This window comes from Sphaeramia orbicularis, chromosome 11 (assembly GCF_902148855.1).
Source record: "Sphaeramia orbicularis chromosome 11, fSphaOr1.1, whole genome shotgun sequence".
Classification (NCBI taxonomy): domain Eukaryota; kingdom Metazoa; phylum Chordata; class Actinopteri; order Kurtiformes; family Apogonidae; genus Sphaeramia; species Sphaeramia orbicularis.
The window spans coordinates 40,903,391-40,924,873 of NC_043967.1; the positions used below are offsets into that span (position 1 = coordinate 40,903,391).

At 36.8% G+C, this 21,483-nt stretch overlaps 1 protein-coding gene across 2 annotated transcripts in view; it reads right to left on the minus strand.

Moving 5' to 3' along the window:
* Positions 1–21,483, minus strand: part of myo1g (myosin IG) — an 80,405-nt gene that overhangs the window by 56,439 nt on the left and 2,483 nt on the right. Inside the window, exons 1-14 of one of the 2 annotated variants that reach the window (XR_003936665.1) lie at positions 19,045–19,246; positions 14,579–14,787; positions 12,050–12,143; positions 11,683–11,848; positions 9,992–10,045; positions 9,715–9,810; positions 8,933–9,049; positions 8,647–8,853; positions 8,288–8,433; positions 8,096–8,210; positions 7,038–7,208; positions 6,623–6,693; positions 2,670–2,744; positions 2,383–2,515 (exon numbers count right to left, since the gene is read on the minus strand). Coding sequence is in view for 1 of the 2 variants with exons in the window: in XM_030147748.1 (XP_030003608.1) it covers positions 2,383–2,515; positions 2,670–2,744; positions 6,623–6,693; positions 7,038–7,208; positions 8,096–8,210; positions 8,288–8,433; positions 8,647–8,853; positions 8,933–9,049; positions 9,715–9,810; positions 9,992–10,045; positions 11,683–11,848; positions 12,050–12,143; positions 14,579–14,787; positions 19,045–19,139 (1,749 nt within the window). In the remaining variant the exon portion in view is untranslated. Of the gene's footprint in view, positions 1–2,382; positions 2,516–2,669; positions 2,745–6,622; positions 6,694–7,037; positions 7,209–8,095; positions 8,211–8,287; positions 8,434–8,646; positions 8,854–8,932; positions 9,050–9,714; positions 9,811–9,991; positions 10,046–11,682; positions 11,849–12,049; positions 12,144–14,578; positions 14,788–19,044; positions 19,247–21,483 lie in introns of those variants that run through there. The other variant, XM_030147748.1, reaches the window with a different exon arrangement.

A 21,483-nucleotide genomic window follows, 5' to 3' on the forward strand; every position in this document is an offset into this window, starting at 1 on the left:
CCTTTAAGTGCACATTAGATAAATATAGTGCTGAATGTTTGCACCTTGACAAGGATCTGAGCAAGATATGATGTCCTGTAAAAGAACAGAGACTCCTGTGCTTTTGCCATCTCTCATTCTCAGTCCATGAAAGATGAACAAGGAGGAACAAAGTGAGCACTTTTTGAGGACTCCCTGGCACCGTCGTCCATCAAATAAATGATGCACGACTCTGTGTGCCCCCAATTTCAACTCAGTTCAGGACGGATGTAAGAAAAGACACAATGAGACATGGAGTTGGGATCAAGTGAGACGAGCAGACTAAGAGGGTGAGCACAGGTGTGTCTGAATGTACTCCTTCAACGTGACCTGAAGAAAAAAAAATGGCTGCCAGGGGAGTTTCCTTCCATTTTACCTCAGTTACTCCAGGAGGAGATGCTACAATGGTTCAACAGCAAGCTGTCCCAAAATAACAGCAGGAAATGTCAGACTTCAGTCAGTGAGATGAGGCCAAGAGAGGTGAACAGCGTGTTTTTTTTTTGTCCACCACCAAATCCACTAACAGTCAGACAGGATGAGGACAAGCGACCTACAAAAACTCTTACTCTCTGACATCAAAAAGAGCACACGGCTCCGCATGCACGTTCCTTCTGGATGGCTGTGTACATCCTCTCACTTCATACTTTGTCACGCATCACCCATCACACTGACACGTCTCAGAATAGCCTCTGATTCACACAGGCATTACAGGGACCAGAACCACCACTACTGGTGAAGAGCATCCTCTGAATTTATGACAGCTGAATAAACCGGGGCAAGATCTAGGCAAGCGCTAAAAACTAAATCTGACACAAAAACAAAATGGACATAGATAGCCTTCGGTGACTTTGATACGACTCTGGCTTTTAGGAGTTTAGAGATGTCATCATTGGGTGAAAGCAGCGTGCAGAGAATATTCTGTAACCTATGAGTGAAGGCAGATGAACACAACCAAGATCCAAGTTTCACATGCACAGGTTCCATCCGGAGCTACATCATGCAATAAAAGTCACTGGCAGGTAAACAGCATGCCATGCTAAGCTTAGCTCACATTGGCTGGTATCTAACTGAGTTAGTCACACTGTGGCAAGAACAAAATGTGTTGCGCTTCAGTTTTTAATGTAACTTAACATAGCCTTAGTGGAACCAATGAAAACACTTCTATTTATTTATTTTTTATAATACAATCATTTTGTCCTTTTATATCATAAGAGATTGTTTTCCACTTTTAGGGCCATCCTGTCGAGTAGCATTTCTTGGGCTCTTAAACCTTCAGACTAGATTCGAATAGTGATTAAAAAAAAGTTTACAATAACAGTTCATACACTTATAAAAAAGTGTTTGTTATTACAACAATTCTTTTACAAGACAGTTGTAAGAGTGGGCCTGAAACCTATCTACCCATCCAGCCCTATCGCTTTTATAATTTTTTGTCTCATTCAGTCAAACTCGTGAATGCTGTGCATCAGTACACCCCCTAAAGGAAATCTTAAGATACACTGAACAAAATATAAACGCACCACTTTTGTTTTTGCTCCCATTTTTCATGAGCTGAACTCAAAGATCTAAAACTTTTTCTATGTACACAAAAGGCCTATTTCTCTCAAATATTGTTCATAAATTTGTCTAAATCTGTGTTAGTGAGCACTTCTCCTTTGTCCTTTGCTGAGATAATCCATCCACCTCACAGGTGTGGCATATCAAGATGCTGATTAGACAGCAGGATTATTGCACAGGTGTGACTTAGGCTGGCCACAATAAAAGGCCACTCTAAAATGTGCAGTTTTACTGTATTGGGTGGTCCAGGGGGGTCAGAAAACCAGTCAGTATTTGGTGTGACCACCATTTTCCTAAACAGCTTTGGAGATGGCTTATGGTAGAGAAATGAACATTCAATTCACAGGCAAAAGCTCTGGTGGAGATTCCTGAAGTCAGCATGCCAATTGCATATTCCCTCAAAACTTGTGACATCTGTGGTATTGTGCTGTGTAATAAAACTGCACATTTTGGAGTGGCCTTTTATTGTGGCCAGCCTAAGGCACACCTGAGCAAAAATCATGCTGTCTAATCAGCATCTTGATATGCCACACCTGTGAGGTGGATGGATTATCTCAGCAAAGAAGAAGTGTTCACTAACACAAATTTAGGCAGATTTGTGAACAATATTTGAGAGAAATAAACCTTGTGTGTACACAGAAAAAGTTTTAGATCTTTGAGTTCAGCTCATGAAAAATGGGAGCAAAAACAAAAGTCGTGCGTTTATATTTTTGTTCAGTGTATTTTAAGTGTCCTATAGGTTGGAAATAATCCATAGGGATCAAAGAAAAGCAATAAGGAAGTGAAATGAGAGTGGGATCCACTGACCTTGCAGGCCAGTTTGTCCACTAAGGCCACTATGGAGTTCTTGAAGAGGGTGGCTGCAGTCAGAGGTCGCTTGGTGACTTCTGTGATACTCAGTTGACCATCTGGCCACATCTCCTTCAGAACTGAGTTGGAGCTGTAAGAGAGAGAGAGGGGGGAAAGAAAGGGGGGCAAAGAAAGGCCAAACAGGATGAAGAAAAACTCATTTATACGCTTAGCCCAGTTACTGAACTGTCAAGAGCATCATCAAGCTGAAAAAAAAAAACTGTTAAGAGGAAAGCATTTGGCACCTGTTGTACATGAGGCGCTTGAAATCTTGGAAAAGGAGGTCCTTGTTTTTGTCCAAAAAGCCCTCAACGGAATATCTGTAACAGACGAAGAGGGAGAAAGCTAGAGCAATCAGGAGTAATTGGCCAAAAGTATTTTTTTAGGAATGAGGGAAGAGCACTTGTAGTGAGATTGGGTGAAGAGGAAGAATAAAAATGGTACAATTACAAAGAATCAGAGAGAGCGGTACACTTTACACTTTATATCCAAGAGGTCACCATCATTTCTCCTTATCGGACTGCTTTTCCTGCTCCAAATGATTCAGAATCCTCAGGCAAAGGATTACAAGAGCAGTCACGCTACTTAGTCGATTTACAACTGGGAACATGGTCAAATCCCCCCCCACAACTCACGTTTCGGGAAAAAAAAAAAAAAAAAAAAAAAAATTGAAGCGTCTGCAAAATAATCTGTCTGCCTTCAAACTGCTCAGTTGATTTTTGTGAAGCATCAGTGGGAGGTCACAGGCAAACTGTAAGGCACAGTTACATAAGCTGTCCAGCCTCAGGGTAAGAGCCTGCCGTAGTGTAAACGCTACCTCAAATAAACCTTGATGACTTTTTTTTTCTCACTCACAACATAACAATAACTCGCCCAGTGTGGATGATTTTCTGCTTTTTATACATCCTTTTTATAGAATGCTGAAAATGCGAGCTCTTTTCCACACTAATACATATTATCCTCTCATCCCACCATCAAAAAATACACACTCAAACAATAAAACAAAAAGTGTGTCACATGTTGTCTTGAATGGCCCTGCAACTATGTCCTAGACTCGCATCTGGAGACAGAAAGTCAGGTCTAGCTGTGACAGATGTGTCCCCGTGGCTCATGGGTGCCGAAACCAGCTGACTAGATTCTAGGAAACTCACCGAAAAGAGTGAAACACAGATTGTGAAATAGAAAAAGGAGAGTAAGAGAGAGAGAGAGAGCAGTTGGAACACATGATATCAAGGTAAAACACCTATTCACAAGGACAGGGCCGTGGTGGAACAGGCCAGGCAGGCAGGAGAGAGGACATGCAGAGATGAAGGCAGCGCATCCCCAGAGACAAGGGGAGGATTTAAAGGGAAAGTTTATTTAAGTATGAAGGTCAAGGCAGGTGCAGAGAGACGCCTGCGCTGTGCAAAATGAAAGCTAGCACACAGTGATAGCATCTTGGGATGTTAGTTTTTACAAAATTTAAGTAATGAACGAGTATGAGTGGAAGGTTTTAATTACTTGTCATTGTATTGTGAAAGTTGGAACATTATTACTTGAGTGTGTGCTGCTTGGGGAATAGTGTCGAAACAGCACCTTGCACGTCATTTGGAGATTATTTAACCTGGCAGAGTGAGACATACTTTTGAGAATTGGGTTGTTGCAATTATTACGTAATCATTTGATCACAATTATTTGGGCAACTTTAATAATTTTACATAAGCATCATAATCTTTGTCATTCACCGGTATAAAAGCAAAAGGATTAAAGCGATCCAGACATCATATTTCAGTACTGTTTTCCTGGATTCTCACATAGATTGAGATCATGCATGACCCTTTTCTCAGATATTTTAAGGGGATTTTTCTTTACTAAAACTATGTCTCAAAGGCCAGACTGTGTTGTATATTGTACAGATTGTAAAGCTCAGGTAAATTTGAGGCTTGTGACACCTGGGCTATAAATCCATGTCACCCTTAGGTCATATTCACTACAAAATAAATCCACTCAATAGAGAATACACCAAAAATATGTTACAAATCAATCCAGGATTTGATTTCATGAACATTTAATTATTATCACTTGTTCTGAAGTTACTTGAGGAGGAGCCGCTGCCATTTCAATGGCAACACTGTCAGTTATTATCAAACTGTGTTTACTGTGTTTGAACAGTAGCTTTAGTCTAGTAGCAGTAGTCTTGCATGAAGATGGAACCAACATTGAAAATATTGTTAAATATTGAAATATTGCTCAATGTACCTATAAATTGCAGAATATTATAGTTACACAGGCTGACGCAGTTATTGTTTTGATCGTGATTTGATGAATTGTGCTGCACTAATATGTTTTAATGTTGAAAGCCAATTAATGACCCTTAATCATCTGGTGTTTTTGTATAATTGTATTTCAGGCTTATACTATATTAGTGATATAAAATAGATACCAAAGATAAATGTGAATCAAAATTTCACAATTGTTAGTTCGATTAAAACACATTAAAATGGTCACTTGGGGTAGAGGTGGATGAAGTCTCTGTTCTGTTCCGTTACCTGCAACCCTGTTACTGCAACAGAAAGTTCTACAGAATGAGAATGTATATGTTACGGCTGCTTAAAGTGCTGCATTTGCAAACAGAAATACTGCAGGGAATTAAAGCATGGATAGCCAAGAACGCCAGGTGAGCAATGCAGTACTAAAGAAGAAGAAAAAGAGGAAATAGGGTGGAGGAAAAGAGGAAAGAAAAGAGAGAGGAGGAGGGTGCGAAGTAGGTCAAAGCTTTTGATAGTGGTGGCTTGGGGCCAGCGGGTGGCTAGGACGAGGGTATATTTAGCCAAAGTAAGGATAGACTCAGATGGGATGGGATGGGATGGGACAGGGGATGATGGGAGGCCAGTGCCACCAGGGAGCGTAGACAAGGGGCGACAGCTCAGCTGGAGTGACCTCGGCGTGGCCCTGAGATGAGTTGAGGCAGGGTGATGGGGACACGCAGTGACAGGGACGGCCATCTGTCATTACCACTGCAGGTCTGTCATACCGCCACACACCAGGCCGTCATGTTAACGCTCGCATAAAGGAGGGACTTGAAGGCAACACTCATGGGGAAGGAGGCTGAACACAGTGCAGTAATTGTCCCTGAGAGCTGCCTTGGGTTTCAGAAATGGATGAAATTGCTCAGTGTTCGACATCATGTTAGTCAGGATTTCCAAAGACGTCAAAGATGTCGATAAACCCTCCTCCGGTTCTCCTTGATTACTGTTACATCTCACAGACACAAAATTGTCTCATCAGCTGGCTCCATCCCTCCCTGTCCTCCTCCTCTTCTTTTCATGCTCCCTTGACATATTAATGTCCTTCCCTCTCTAGATTGAGGGCAGTACACGTGAGCACAGTCAATCTTCTGAAACTAAAGCCATGACGGGTGACTGCTGGCCAGAGACCTCATCTGGCCACCGCGATATTTAACATCAGTGAACACATCAAGGAAGTGAAGCAGTGATGGAAAATGTTCTCTCATCTGTGTTCATAAACCAAACAACAACTGATATAAAACAAAGATACATGCCTCCTCATTTTTAATTCTACAATGCACTTGTTTTATCTAAAACAATGCATGAATCATTAAATTATTCATTGCCTATCTGTCCTACTTAATAGGGTTTGACTAATAAAACCTATTTGCACATCACACACCAAATTGAAAGTCAAAATATATCAATAATAGATTAACAAATACAGCCCATGAGATCATTACTTACACTAGTTTATAGATAACTAAAACTAAAAACATCAGTAAAATGTCTGAGATAAGGAACATATTATCCTTCAGCCTCCATATCAAATATTGCTTTCTTGAAGAAAATCGATTTCCATATATGAGAAAGCTGCAACATCTATATTATTATCATTTTGGCATTAAAGAAGAAAAATGTACTTGTTTTCACAAATCATAACATTACTTTGTAAATTAAGTTTAGCAAACTTACTCAGAATATTACAGATAATAGGTAAGAAGGTATTTACAACATTTTTCTGGTCAGTAGAGCTGTCACCACCACAATGCCTTCATGAAAACCTGCTGCTGTCTATGTCATACACTGGCCTCTCTTAATAGGATTATAAGGCTTACACTCTGAAACATCCTGTCACTTTTTCAGCCACGGGCAGTGATGGGCCGAAGCAGATGACAGTTACAATGTGTGTAAATGTGTGGGCAACTCACGTGACGTCTCCGGCATAGTGGCGAATACGGAAGTGTTTCTGAAAGTCCATGGTTTTATCAGTGGGGCTGAGCTGGAAAAGGTCAGAGGAAAGCAACAGTAAAGAACATCAGGTTTATAATGAAACATGGATGACACATTTACAGAGTGTATACATGTCAGCTCAGGGGTGAAAGAATAAGAGCAGCACTTTGGAGGATTTGTTGTCTGAAAAGCATCTTACTATGTCTGAAACTGCACTGAAGGGAAAACACTGGAGAAACTCTGCCCTCTACTGACAACAACTGAAAATTGCACCAAGGGGCACTAGACCTGAAGTAACTAATCAACCTTTACTTTTTTAGATTTAAAGATCTTGGAAAGTTTAAAGTTTAACTCTTTTGGAACAAAAGAAACTACAACATGCTCATTTCTCACCTTGCGGGAGGTGTAGTGCGGATGCTGGGCTAGTTTGGTGTCCATGCTGTCCAGACAGACAGTGTCTGTGACTTTGCCAACAGTAAGACAAGCCTCATCCAAAATGGAGATAATTCCTTTATGCGGCTGCTCCACAAGATCCACAATGATCTGATTGTTGAAGTAGTCGATCTGTGAATTAGGAAAGAGAAATTAATCAAGTGGTTACTATAATTGTATGTTTTAGATCATGCTAGACAGTGTTAGTAACAACATAAATAAAAGAACACAAACCTCTGCCAAGCACCCCCAACGGTGTGCATTTGTGGAGCGACTATTTCTTTTTAAATTAAACAGTTTCAAGGTTGTTCCATATAGCAGAAAAAGTTGAAGCTTGGTACGAGTCATGTGTATGTCAAATTATATTAAATTCCAATCAGTATTTGTTGAGTTATCATGAAAAATGTGTCGTAAATGGCATTTTAAATGTTAAATTGAAATGTCCACAGAGTCCACATTCCACAGTGGATGTGGACAATTTTGTGCCAGATACAACATATCTGTCATGTCTTTTATGTATAGGGATTGTCTCTCTCAACTCACCATATATTTTTCATTAGTAAGTTTTTTTGGGGGGGTTTATCAATTACTAGAAATTTCAGGCGAACTCATTTGAATTCCAGGTGACCCCATGTGGGATCCTGACCCCAAGGTTGAAAAAACTGCTGTAGACTAAAGTAGGCTTAAAATTAGCTCAACTTTATGCATTTTAGGAAATATTAATCCAGAAACATCATATGTCCTTTTGAGGCCCAACAATGAATTTTTGTCCTCTGTAGGGGACAAGTTCCACAGCTTTAAAGAAACAAAATCGCTGTAAAGGACTTTCAAAACTTTTCCTTTCCTGGGTCTCAGGAGGATATATCAGTTAAAAACAGATGGGGACCATTTTATTGCACAGTGACTGCTTTTACTTTTCATACGTTTCTGATGCAGAACCTTTCATTTTAGCGCAGTGTCTCTTATACTATTAGTAAGTCATCTCCTGTTTTGTCTGTGTTAATCATGTGTGATCTCACATGCTGCCAGGTGATGCCCTCTCTCTCATATTCGCCTTGTTCTTGTTGAAGAATCAGCTCGATGAAGAGCTGCTGCAGCTTCTCATTGCAGTAGTTGATGCAGAACTGCTCAAAACTGTCCGAAAACACAGGAAGAAACACTTAAGCAACCTTGCGAATTTTCTTGAGACAAGACTTCCGAACACAACCAACCTGTTGTTGTCGAAGATCTCAAAGCCGTAGATATCCAACACACCAATGACTGTGTTTTTCCCGTGAAGTACTGGGTTGTAGTTTTTAACTTCAATAACACTGTTAATGCGCCCTACAATCCAGCCAAAGAGTCTCTCATAAAGAGCCTGCAGGGAGAAAGTGTTTAACAGAGCAGGTTATTAAAACAATATGACAGGTGTGAAAATTTAATACAAGATGAGCGTGTGGCAGTAATGATGTTAACATAATTTTATCAGTCTGTAGAAACAGTAAATCACTATTGACCATAAAACTTGTTTTGATTACTTTGTTTGTCGGCGTAGTTAAGGCCGTATAATTTGTAAGGACATAACCAGCACCTTGGCAAAAGCATCCCGTCCAAAGCAGGCCTCTTCCTCCGAGTGGCCTTTCTCAATGACCTCACCGCCCCCTGTGGCTACAGTTCGATACAGCAGGCTTTTAGTGACGCTGTCTGGATCTGTGCCCGTTAGCTCTGAAATATGGTTCACTGCCTCTAGTCCGACGATCTGAACACTCTCACCGTCACTCTCAAACTGCATATTACCCTGAAAAAAGGCATTACAGGTCACTGCATAATCCCTGAATCATAGTCTACATTTTATGTAAAAAACTATGATATCATACCAGAAGAAGAATGGAGGCCAAGATATGGTAGATGGAGCTAATTTCCTCCTTTGAAAATCCAATCACTTCCAGTGCACTCATCACTGCTTTGTGGCTTGAGCGATCATTATTGGTAGTCTAAAGAGAGAAGGATGTAAAATCAGAAAAGGCCCAGAAAATCAATGAATGAGTCAGATTCAAGCTACAGAGAGTCTTTTGAATGAAATGAAAGAAAACATTTTATTCATCAATTGCAACAGGTAGAATAATTTTTACAGCCTGTGAAATATACATGAACGACAACATACACTCTATACCAGTATATATAGTAGACAGATGCAAAGAAAGACTTCATAAATACAGTCGTGGAAAAAATTATTAGACCACCACTTGTTTTCTTCAATTTCTTGTTCATTTTAATGCCTAGTAAAACTAAAGTTTGGACAAATATAATGAATATACTGAAAATAGCTCATAAGAGTTTGATTTCAGAGCTGATATTTATCCATTTTCCATGTTTTCTTGATAATAACCAAAATCACTTCAGTTCTTACATCAATATCTAGGGCATTGTACTGCCAAAAACAGTGCTTTTATGCATTCCATGTTTTCTTTTCTGTTTTAGTCACATGATACACACAGGAGTTAGTACTGGATTGCACAACCATTGTTTTTGATGACTTTTGATGGTCTAATAATTTTTTCCATGACTGTAGATTAAAAAATCCAACAAACTTTACTGGCCCTGCACATGGCTGATTCGCTGGTTGTAAATTTGTCTAAAATGAAGGTGTCACACTCACGGTTGATTCTGCTCCCTCTCTTGTGTACACATAAGCAGCAGGATCATTCTCCAAATGAAAAGAATTCAACATTTCTTCAGAGCCTCCACGGAGTAACTGTAAAAACACACAAACACTTCAGTTCACAACCAGTTTGCTTGGCTATTTTTGCTACTATCCTATACTGACACTGATAATTTTTCATTTTGATAAAAATGCTTAGTTAGCTGTAATTTAGACAAACCATTTCAATACGCATTAGGGCATTTTAATTTAGGACAGAGTGTCAAAAGTTTACCTGATAAAATGAATGGAAGTTCCTCTCCCCCTCCTGCTGGTGAACCACCCTGGACTTCAGCAAGAAAACAAGAATGATATGTAAAATTAAGAAAAACTTCTACTCTCACGCTCTTCATATAAGTAATCTCTGAGGGAGACAAAACCAAAAGCATGCAAATCCAGGCCACTGACTATTCAGGTGCAAGACAAAACAGTATCACTGCAGGTCACAAAAAAAAACATGTACTCACACTGTAGGGATCCCAGTACTGAATGGAAAACTTCATCACAGAAACAAGAGGCATTTCTTATAGATGCATTCATCAGCACTAATTACTTACATAGTATTTGTGTCCTTCAACAATTTGTGATAATCAATGTATTGCATATAAAAGCTGTTGTATTAATGTTTTTGCTTGGTTTAATTTTCCTCAAAATTGCTTTCTATGACACACATTCAGTCCAACACATAAGAATACATAAGAATGCATAAGAATTACACAATCATTAAAATTTGTTAACTATCAATGAGGGAACCAGTCTGATATCTGAAGCAATGTCCATTCATTAAATTTCTGAACCACTTAGTCCTTGAGAGGGTCATGGGGGAGCTGGAACCTATCCCAGTTACCAGCAGTTACACCCTCATCATAGAGCAGACAAACAACCATTCACTTTCACATTCTCACCTGCAGGCAATTTGGATTGACCAATTAAACTATTAGTGCATGTCTTTGGACGGTGGGTGGAAGTACTTGAAGAGAACCCACACAGACATGGGGTGAACACAAAAACTCCACACAGAAAAGGTCCATGCCAACTGGTGCTGGAATCAAATCCAGGACTTTTTGCTAAACACTGTACCACCATTTAATTTTTCTAATAGATCATCAGAACACTGAAAAATATGTTTGGTAATTTTGAGAAGGGCTGAAGTTGTGTAGGAGATTAATGCAAAAAAAAAAAAAAAAAAATATATATATATATATATATATATATATATATATAAATTTGTTTTTATAACACATTTTTGTCCTGAATGACTACAGAGGGTGGTAAATTACACTGACACCTGAGGGTTAAAATGATAATATATGCAACATCATGCAACTGCCAATTTTGGAAAGGTGACCATATTTCTAACATTTATCTCTCAAAATATCTACTCAAAATACCAAAAAGATCATATTGTCCAGTTAAGGTCACCAAAATTGCCAAAAGCAGATCTTCAGAAAAGTTTAATTACTAACTTACTACTATTAAGTTTGTGTTGTTTCCGTAAAGCATACACCTCACAAGCTCCACTTAAATTACTGGTGAAATAAGACAGTTCAGAGACAAAGTGTGGTTACTTCTGCCCTTTGTGGTGTCATCATTCACACCGGCTCTGAGTGCCAGACGGTTCTTTAACAGAGGATAAATACAGCATCATCAAGGACCCCCAGGTGAACCATTCATTAACACGCAGCGGCAGCGGCACACTGGATTCACAGACACATCTATTCATGGATGTTCCTTCACGTCTCTTTTTCACCTCCTCATTAAACATTCATGTTCCGATGAAAAGATTTAATTTAAAAACTATTAATGAGAAGAACTTTTCAGTACTTTTTGCTCTATCCCAGAAGCCATATTATTCTTTTTTTGGACCTTGGAAGGTCTCTAGACTGCAGTGAAAGCCCCTCTATCAATCTGTCCACCACCTCTCACCTTCTCCAGCAGGTAGTTGTTGATGTGTCCCCCTGTGGGATCACCATTGAAGTTGAAGTTGATGTCCATGTACTTGCCAAAGCGGCTGGAGTTGTCATTGCGATTTGTCTTGGCGTTCCCAAAGGCCTCCAACACGCAGTTTGACTTCAGCAGCACATTCTTCACACTGATTTATCCCGTTACCATTGATAGAAACATGCAAGAGAAAAGAGCCATGAGAGAGGAAAGAGAATTCATAGCAACATCAAAATCTGAAAACTGAGATTAAAACCAGATTCTGAACACACTTAGAATTTTTCTGTGTTAATTTGATCTTATTACTTGCAACATACTGCACTTAACCTAATGATTATAGCATGTTTTATACCTTTCAACCTCTGCTCTCTGGCCTGGGTTTGTGATGGCTGCAATGTACTGCATGATGTATTTACTGGCTTCTGTTTTCCCTGCCCCACTTTCACCTGAAACATAAACAGAGGTTGACAAAATTCTGAAAATATTCAACAATATAATGAATGAGGATGCAAAGATATGATGCTGTTCTCATTAAACATGGAGTTACATTTATATTTGAATGACTGGTGATGTACATATAGACATTGAAGACTTTTAGCTATTTCAGAAATAGTTAAACATGAAAGTAATTTGTTTATTTACACGGCTAGTTTAATAGTATTTGATAAAAAATAGGCTACATTAAATAAAACATGGAGAAATCATATTTAAGACTACCTGTTACTGACAGGTACCCTTATTTCACATCTAGCATGTTAAAAATACAAACAAAATAGGTACTACCTTCACAGTTTGGGACTTTATTCCAGGACATATTTATGAAAACAGTATATCTATTACCTTTGCTAAAAGCTAGCGTTAGCTCTTACCTTAGCATTAGCATGCTCAAACCATGACTGTTGAAGGTAAGAATAGTTAAAACGTCTTAAAAAAAATCTCTAAATAAGCAATTTGCCATCTTTGCAGCCTTTCAATATATTAGCCAACATATACTAATTAGCATCACACTCGTAAAAAAAAAAAGTAAACTAATTATCTTGGGCATAACAGCACTAGGCTATTTAAGCTAGCGTAGCTGTTAGCTTATGGTTAGCAACTTTACACTAAACGTTGATCATATTAGTGTTGCCTTTATAAAAAAAAAAAATGTTACTATATCGTGATAAGCGTCGTGATATTTTTAATACTACATGTGTATAAAATGAAAGTGAACACCTTTACTAGGATATAAGCTAATGCCTAATGCTAATGAATAGCATTGGGATGTTAAAGAACAAAGGTCAATTTGGGGTCAAACTGAAAACAAATTTCACAATGGCAGACCAAATGCGTCTCCTTTTTACTTCTAAATTCCTCAGTCATGATTTTTATAAATGAAAAAGAGGCACACAAAGGGTTTCTGTGAAATTGTGCTAGATTTTCACACCTTTCTGATATATAGTTATTATTATTATTATTATTATTATTATTATTATTATTATTTTACTTTTTAAATTTATTTATTTATTAGATTTTGCTTCTATTTTATGTAAACCACTTTGAAATGGTTTTGTATGAAATGATAAGCATGTGAAAAAAGTGAAATATGAATTGAACCCACCAATTCAATTTTTATTTTTTTGTTTCGTTTTTGTTTTTTTTGTTTGTTTTTTTTCCACAATTGCATCTTTTGTTGTAATGTGACTACCATTAACTTGAAATGAAGGCTGAATCAATGACCATTACTGTTGAGATGCCCAATAGTTTCAGGTCATCATCCAATCCAATCCAACTTTAACCCTTTCATGCACAGTGGTCACTCCAATGGACAGTTCTTCTCCAGCTGTTGTCTTGTATATTCATGGGTTTTATTGTTTTAGTTCCATTTCAGCCACCACAGTGGAGGCTTATGCACCATCCCATACACTGACATTCATACCATTACAGTAACTTTGCTGTTTTTGATAAACCTGATCTGCACTAACATGTTTGAGTGTAAATCAATTGCTTGTTATTGTTAATAGACTGTAATTAACCATTTTTCCTAAACAAAAAGGTTTTTTTTTGCATATCATCTCCATAAAGTGAGTAATAACTAATATTAGAGTATGTTAAAATGTGACAAAACACCAGATTAGCAGCATTAAAAAAAATATTTCATAGTTTTAACACAGTATATCAGTAAATACACATTTCTTGGCTTCAAAAATTAAATACATGATGTCCAGCTGAGTGGATATTTATGCAGCTCCATGAAAAATAGGTTCATAATATTTTTTTCAACTGCATTGGTTTTTTTTTAATGCCTAAAGAAGAATAAAAACACTCGCGAAAAATAAATTAGGGTCAAAAAACGGTATTCAAAATCTCTCTGATGGGACATTTTAGGGACAATTTGACCCACAGTTTTATTTTTAAATTAATTTTTGCTTTACTTGGACCATAAGGCATTATCCAAAACAAGGAGCTACTTCATATTGAAATAAATGTTGGAATGGCAGTCAATGAAAGTTCGCCCTCTGACAGGACATTACTGGGTTTTGAACCATTAAGGTTCTCATAAGTCATGCATGAAAGGGTTAAAGCACTTTAAAACAACCACAGTGGACCAAAGTGCTGTACAGAAAAATAAATAAAAACCAAAATAACAGAGTAAAATACAAGAATAGATTAAAAGACACAGAACTGTTAAAAAAATAAATAAATAAATAAATAAATAAATAAAGATACAGAAGAATAGATAAAACCTAAATAAAAGAATAAAATACAAGAGAAAGAATAGATTAAAAACATAAAAAGCTGTACAATTAAAAACAACAAAAAATAAGAACAATAAACCTATAAACCTCATCGCCTGTAAGTTCACACATTTACCGTTACAGGAAGTGCTAGAGAGACACACCTGATATGACAATACATGTGTCTTTGGCTCGTCTTTTCATGGCCTTATAGGCGGCGTCGGACACTGCATAAAGATGGGGAGGGTTTTCATACAGCTCCCGGCCTCTGTACGCATCGATCGTATCTTTCCCATAAATGTCCATCTGTCTGTATGGATTCACAGACACCACTACTTCTCCGATGAAGGTGTAGATTCTACCTTTCTCAAACCTGTCAATGACATACATTCATGGAGTAAACACATCATACATGCAGGTGTTTATGTACTGTAAGTAACAATGAGGAATCAGAATTATAAATACATCCATATTGCATATAACTAAGTGGTTTTCATCCGGTTTGCCCATGATGTTTTCACACCGCCCATGAAAATACTCAAAGAGTCAGAGGATGTACCTTTATGTCACTGCTGACAGGAAGTGACACAAGTGCATCTACACCTAAAGCAGGAAATGAAACTTGTGGTTCATGGGGCGTCAGAGCTTTGTGTAACCTTTTGTGGTGTTTGTTGAGAAAGAAGGGGTAAAATTAACTTGTGACATGTGGGTGAATGGAGTTTCTAAATAAATAATTGGCTATTTTGAACGTTTTCTTGTTACGTGCAAACTTTCCAGACAGTTTACCGTGTACTAATGACTGAACATTATGTGGGTTAGTATGTTCCAGGTAGACCTTGTAATATCTGCATATAATACTGTTAAGTCTGGGACTGGAAACATAAAGTGTGACTCATTTCACGATCTAGATTCTCAATCTTTAGATCTGTTTTATTGTGATGGTCAAAGCTGAAAAAGCTCAAGCTTGTGGTCATAGCTAGTAAAAGGAAAAAAAAATAGAACAAACTTTCAGTTAATCCAGAAATATCACATTATATATTCAACTTTTTTGTGTTAAGGTTGGATTAACAATATGACAGATGATGTTAATAATGGGAGGCAGATCATTATTCTAAGTAAATAAACTGTCCAGAAGAAATTCAATTAAGATATGCACTGAAATATGTAACGACTGCAACGAATGTGAGTGGTTTCAGTTTTTAGCTAGTCATTTTATTATTATTACTTCCGCCAAGGAGGTTATGATTTCATAGGGGTTTGTTTGTTTGTTTGTCTGTCTGTCTGTCTGTCTGTTAGCAAGATAACTCAAACAGTTATGGAAGGATTTTGATGAAATTTTCAGGAAATGTTGATACTGGCACAAGGAACAATTGACAAAATTTTAGTGGTGATCAGCAGCGGGAGGAAGGGATTTATTTGTTTGTTTGTCTGTGTATTAGCGAGATAACTCAAAAAGTTATGGATGGATTTTGATGAAATTTTCAGGAAATGTTGATACTGGCACAAGGAACAAATGATTAAATGTTGGTAGTGATCGGGGGACACACACGACTGATCTGCCTTGGCGGAGGTCTGTACTCTCCAAGAGGCTTTTCTAGGTTTTTATTCAAATTTTTTTTTAAAATCATAAATTTATTGTTCCTTATTTGAGTAAAAAAGATCCTACTGTTACTATAGTTACAATATGTTTTGAAGATTTTACACGTGTATGATAAAGTCATGTAGTTCATGACCCTGCTTTCTCTGAAGTGGTCAAAGTTATGTCAACCTCCTGTTAAATTTCTTGTTGTTAACACGCTATCATGCATACAAATTACACTCTTTTATCACCACTATTTTTTTATATATATAAATAAAGGATCTGAATGCAAAAATATCATTGTTAAGCTCTGGTATTTCCATTTATTAAAATCTAAATTTGGAAATCTTGAGTTGAAAAGAAAAGTTTCCATGTATAGTTGTGGTTTCTGGGAAGACTCTATCATTGTTCCAATCATTTCAATCATTTGTTTTTGTGAGCAGCATCCTAAATAAAAAAATAAAAAAAAGATTTAGGACTTGGAATGGGGCACATATGAGTCACTGAAAAGGTTTTAAAAATAGTTACAATCATCCCATTAAGCAGGAATACCGCTCTAGGAATACTGCAGCAAATTTGAGGTTTCTTCAAGTAAGAGTTGGTTTTATTGCCAAACACTGGAGAAGTCATCCCAGTCTGTTTCCTGGCTATACGCTGACTACACTGAATGAGAGGCGTATCCTTCTTTTACACTCAAATGACCACTTTTGCCACATTCACATTCAACCCCATCTTGTAGAAATGATTATACATTTTCAGTACATCCTGCTGAGTGACAGCCAGTAAAACAGTTATGGTGAGATTATGCCTTATGCAAACAAGTCAAGCAAAATAAGACCAATGCCAGTGCATGTGTTTGCACGTGCGAGCGATGAGGAAAAACTGTAACAAAAAAGCTATTCATTAACGTTGGCATAAATAGCAGCCAAACCTTTAGGTCATCACACCTGCTCATTCATTTGCATCAGGCAAGTCTGTTCAAGCTGTGTGATGAAATGCCAGTTTCTTACAAGATTTTCCAACTATTTATGGCTGACAGATGCCAAGCCAGGCTAAAAAAAATGTGAAAAATGTTAATTTAGATCCATCTGCAGTGCATCAAGGTTATAATAGTTTTGGATTTTCATTATAGTTTAGTTTTTTTTAGTTTTGACTTTTTTTTTTCTCTAATTCAGTTAGTTTTAATTCGTTTTTAGAGCAGGTTTGCTAGTTTTTATTAGTTTTCGTTATTTTCTAAATGCTTACTTTTAGTTTAGTTTTGGTTTCTTTATAACTTTTTTAGGGATGTCCGATATATTTGCAAAATTATGCTTTGTTTATATGTAATTACATGAAAATATTTACATTTACAAAGACAAAAGTTTAGAGTTGCCATTATTTTTATGTTATTATGATAGTATTTTACTGTATCCTGCCCACTTTACTCTGAATGTAGAACCTGTGCCAATATTGTCCAACGCTTAATTTCCGATATCTACCGATACCGCTGCCGATATATGTGGGATATGAAACTAATTTTAGGTAACATCACATATCTCTTGTCATGGAATTAACACATCATGTCTAATTTTATTGTGATGCCCCATTGGATGCATTCTCAAATGGAACAAGGCTTTCAAAATGTAAACACTGTCTGTGCAAAGAATACATACTTCAACTTAAGTGGTGGAAAAAATGGCATATTTATTTATTTTCTATATTACAGTGTGGCAACTCTACTGTATGATTTTGAAAACTGCACATTTCTTTCAGCTACAAACAATGTTTCATTTACACGATAGTAAATGCTAGCGAAATCAAGGCATTATTTTATCGGTTTTAATGATAGGCAAAAAAACCGATACCGATATTCACCGATATTACATTTTTATGCCAATATCGGGCCAATAATATCGGTGGGCCGATATTATCAGACATCCCTAATCTTTTTTCTTCTTCACTGTTGAATTCAAATAAATCCCAGACAGGACTCTGCTGCTTTCTCCCAACTTTAGTCTCCATGTCTCCAGGTAGGGTGGGGATGAAAAGACGACTAAACGACAAATGACAAGAAGTGACGGACTGTTAAATATCATATGGTGCCAGCAGCTAAAATTGCTTGAGGGAAATAAATCGATTTTATATCAATCCGACATTGACAAAGATGAAAACAAAGGGAATTTTATCCAGAATTTTTATACGTTTTAGTTAATTTTGTAAGCACACAATACAGTTTCAGTTAGTTATCGTTTTTTTCTTTTAATTATAGTTTTTATTTATTTCAGTTAACGAAAATGTTTTTACAATTCTAATTTTCATCATTTCGTTAGTTTTCCTTAACGATAATAACCTTGCAGTGCGTATATCAACATCAGACAAAGTGTACGATATTTTCTCTGTTTTTTGATTATTTGGCGACTATTTGTGTTTAACCTGTTGACATATTGGGAGCAGCACTAAGCAAAAGGTGCGATCTCTGTTTGACCCAATAACATGACACCCATGGAAAACACACTGAGGAAGTGAGAATAGCTTAAAATAAAGAAACAAAAACTCCCTGGTGATACAGTGAAAACCCAGAAGATCCCAAAAGCAAGTCGATTCTTTATGCATCTACTTATATTCGGTGGGAATTCACCAGTGTTGTGGTCAAACTGCTCTTTGGTTGACATGACAACTAGTGTATAGTGTGGTGTGATGATCAAAAACCACATATACATACGTGAGCCGTGAGTATGAGCGGGAAACTCATGCTTGTTATTCTCAGTTTTCTTTTTATGTGTCATCTTTATGTGCTGTTAGTTGAGTAAATTACACCATAAAGCTGATGTCAACAAGGAAAGTCAGTGTTTTTATAACAAAAATATAGGTTTTTTAAGAGATAATCGGCAATAATTAACCTTTTCTTTAGTTATTTTATGCTACTTTTAGAGCTTTTATAGTCATTTAAGCAGAAAAATCACTTATTTCCATATAACATGTATGAAGCGTCACCCTCTACATCTTCATACCCGGCTGCTCTCACCATCACCCCTCCCTTCCTCTTCTGTATAACTGTATCTCAGGGCTTACCTCAACTTCAGATTTTCCATAAACTGCTCCATCGTCACCTCATCCAGGAGGACAAAGTCGGACTTCCCAAACTCCAGGCCCTCCAGCTCCGCCATCTCTCTGTGTTTGGGCTCTACACTCTAAAAACAAGACGGACAACAGGCAGAGGAACAGAAAGCAAATCAAGGAAGAAGAAAGAGAAGTATGGTTGACTTCTAGGGCCCGGTAGTGTGTGTGCTGTGGGCGTGGCGTACTTTTTGGTGGATTCTAGGGTGTGCTTAGTCAAGTCACAGAGGGTTGTGGTCTACATGCTACAGCACGTCATCCTGTCAGTCAGCCTCTGCCCTCATGCAATCTATATAAATAGCAGGAGGCTATCTTTAAAAGCACATACCACTTCTGCATCCTCCGCTGTGTCTCTCTTCCTGCCACAAGGCCTCCAAACTGTCAAAATGAGACTTACTGGAAGGCTTTATTCTGCTTCTTCTGACTGTATATTATTTTATCATTCCTACCCAGAAGCATGACTCTACATGTGACATACTCCCAGACAAAAGTAGTTAACCCTGCAAATTCAAGGGGTAGAAAATGGCCTTTATCTCCTGGGAAGGATCGTGGCATTTCCTTTCTTAACTTGGCACTGGCAACGCAACGTGTCCCTGAGGGTTTTCTCTTAACCAGAGGTTTTGCATTCAAAGCAGAGACAAGCCAAGGAATAAAGCTTTGGATGTTTAACAGAGAGGGTTTAGCCGTACAGCGGGAAAAAAGAAACAAAAAAACAAGGTGTGTAGGTGTGTGATTATGCTCAGACAGTCTGTGGGAAAACTTACAAGGCAAATCCCTTTCTCACCTCTTGACCTTTTTCTTGGATTCCGTAACGTTTTCTTCCTAACGACATGGTCAAATTTGCAATTACACATATATAAATGCGCGCTGATTAATAAACTATTCACCCCCAGAGTTTGTGTCATTAAAAAAATCAATATTTCAAGGATTAAAAACTCTCACCAATGAGCAGGAAAACAAAAATGAGACCCTATTTACTCCACCTCAGTTTTTACGCACCTAAAAAGTGTGTTTTGTTTAATTTATGCACTGTAAAAAAAATCTGTAATTTAACAGATTTTTCCTGTATTTTTAAGATACGGGAAAATATTAATGAAATTCAAAAAATAGACTGATTTTACATGTCAAAGGTAAAATAACACGAAAAAACTGTAACTGAATAACCAAAAAATTTAAATTTTTTAAAAGATTTTTTTTTTTCACAGAAAAATACAGTTTAAATACAATTGCAAATGTGTCATAATTTCACAAATATTTCTTTTCTATTTATGAGATTAAACTGTTAATTTAAAGTTTAATACTGTAAAAAAAAAATAAGAGATGAAATTACTGACAATTAACAGTAAAAGAAGCATTTGTTCTGTAAGTTTAACAAGACTTGTTTGTTAATTGACAAATATCTTGTGTAATTAATGGGCGGGGGGGTTCACAACAAATGTTGAATGAATGTATTTTTGTGAATGTATAACATGTATAAGCACTGATAAACTGTCCAAATACAGTTTTTATCAGTGGATTGTACAACTGAATCTCATTGAAAATTATTTATACATATATGTTTATTGGCAATTTGATTGTTTTAATACATGTAAATATTCTTTATTAAACATTAACAAGTAAAAAAAAAAAAAAAAAAAAAAAAAAAAAGCAAAATCTCATGTAAAGTTAGGGCAAAAAACTGCATTTTAATTATGGAAAATTACTGTATTTTTATGAGATGGTTATTTTCTGTTATTTAACAGTATTTTTTTTGGTACCCCTGCTGCTGGAATAATACAGTTTTTTATGGGTTGTTTTTTTACAGTGTGGGAGAAATAAAAAATAAGTGGATTATGAGATGACGTGTTTTTGTTTTATATAGTATGGGGATTCACTGACTTGAATAAAACCAGTAAAACTTGTGAATTATCAAGCTTATATCACTTGGTTTGATGCAGAAATGGCAATAAGACTAGTCAATAATAACTTCTGAAAACATTAAAATAATTCTGGTAAAATGCAGGTTCTCATACATTAGCTTTTGTGTCCAGATATTGATTATATTTAGCTGGAACACTCTCTTTTATTTCAGTTTTTTGTATTTTTATTATAATAATCTTTAAAACATCTGCATGATCAGTGGATTAAATAATGGATAATACCTGATTTGCACTGAAAATGCAAAATGCAGAGGATAAGATTATTATAAATACTGATGAATCACTAACAAAATATGTAGAAAACAGAAAAAATCATCAGGGAGTTATCACAAAAATAGTTCTATTCTTTTACGGGTTAAGGCCTATTGTGAATCGAGTTGTTATTTATGACTGAGATGAATGAGATGGAGAAAAAAATGGGAAAACATTTAAATTAACAACATCCATCACTGTAGTTTTCTTTCAGTCTCACAGG